The sequence below is a fragment of the Calidris pugnax genome, unplaced genomic scaffold (assembly GCF_001431845.1).
Source record: "Calidris pugnax isolate Ruff unplaced genomic scaffold, ASM143184v1 scaffold133, whole genome shotgun sequence".
Classification (NCBI taxonomy): domain Eukaryota; kingdom Metazoa; phylum Chordata; class Aves; order Charadriiformes; family Scolopacidae; genus Calidris; species Calidris pugnax.
Genome location: NW_015090977.1, coordinates 2,988,038 through 2,988,809, shown reverse-complemented (window position 1 = coordinate 2,988,809; position 772 = coordinate 2,988,038). Strand labels below are relative to the sequence as shown.

General features: G+C 74.6%; 1 protein-coding gene across 2 annotated transcripts in view; it reads right to left on the bottom strand.

The window, feature by feature from the left end:
• Positions 1 to 729, bottom strand: part of TLCD2 (TLC domain containing 2) — a 6,278-nt gene extending 5,549 nt beyond the window's left edge. For both annotated transcript variants that reach the window (XR_001413257.1, XM_014953071.1), the window contains exon 1: positions 150 to 729. Coding sequence is in view for 1 of the 2 variants with exons in the window: in XM_014953071.1 (XP_014808557.1) it covers positions 150 to 673 (524 nt within the window). In the remaining variant the exon portion in view is untranslated. The remainder of the gene's footprint in view (positions 1 to 149) is intronic.
• Between the last annotated feature and the right edge of the window lie 43 nt (positions 730 to 772).

Here is a 772-nt window from a genome sequence, read left to right as displayed (position 1 = left end):
CCCCCCCCCCCGAGCAACGGGCTTCCCCTCGACGCCCCTCGACGCCCCCCATTCCCCGCTAATACTCCCTGTCCCCTCCGGCAGTCTAGTGCCCCCCACCCCCCGTCCCCCGGTGCCCCTCGGAGCTCCGAGATGCCCGGGCCGCTCACCCGGCCAGGGCCCCGCCGCCGCTGAGCACGCTGTGAGCCAGCGACGTCCAGATGTTGCGCCACTTCCAGCGGTTGCGCCGGGCCGAGGGGGGGGGCGGCACCAACCTCTCCAGCCCCCGGTTCAGCAAACGGAAGGCTGCGAAGGAACCGGCCACCACCAGCAGCCCCGGGCTGATAGCCATGGGCATCTCACCCAGCCCCGGGCTCCCATGGGCAACCGGTGGCGTTTGTTCGACGGCTCCGCCTCGCCCGGCTCCGGGATCCGCCCTTGCCGCCGCCCTGGGCACCGGTACCGCCCCGGACACCGCCCCGGGCACCGGCACCTCCCCAGGCACCGCCCCAAGGCACCGGCACCGCCCCGGCCACCGGCACCGCCTCTGGCCCGGCCGGGGATGCTCAGCCCCGGAGCAGGGGAAGAGGAGGGGGGGCGGAAAACATCGTCCACCCCCGAGCACCGTCCCCGTGGGGAAGGGCCGGGTGGGATGCGGGGGCCGCCCCGCTGTGGGTCCTGGCATTTCCCGCATCCCCCCCCACCCCCCGCAATGATGCGGAGAGGCAGGGGCAGAGCTTCCCCAGGGAGAGTGTGACTCAGGGTGAAGGGGGGGGACATGGGCACCCCGCGG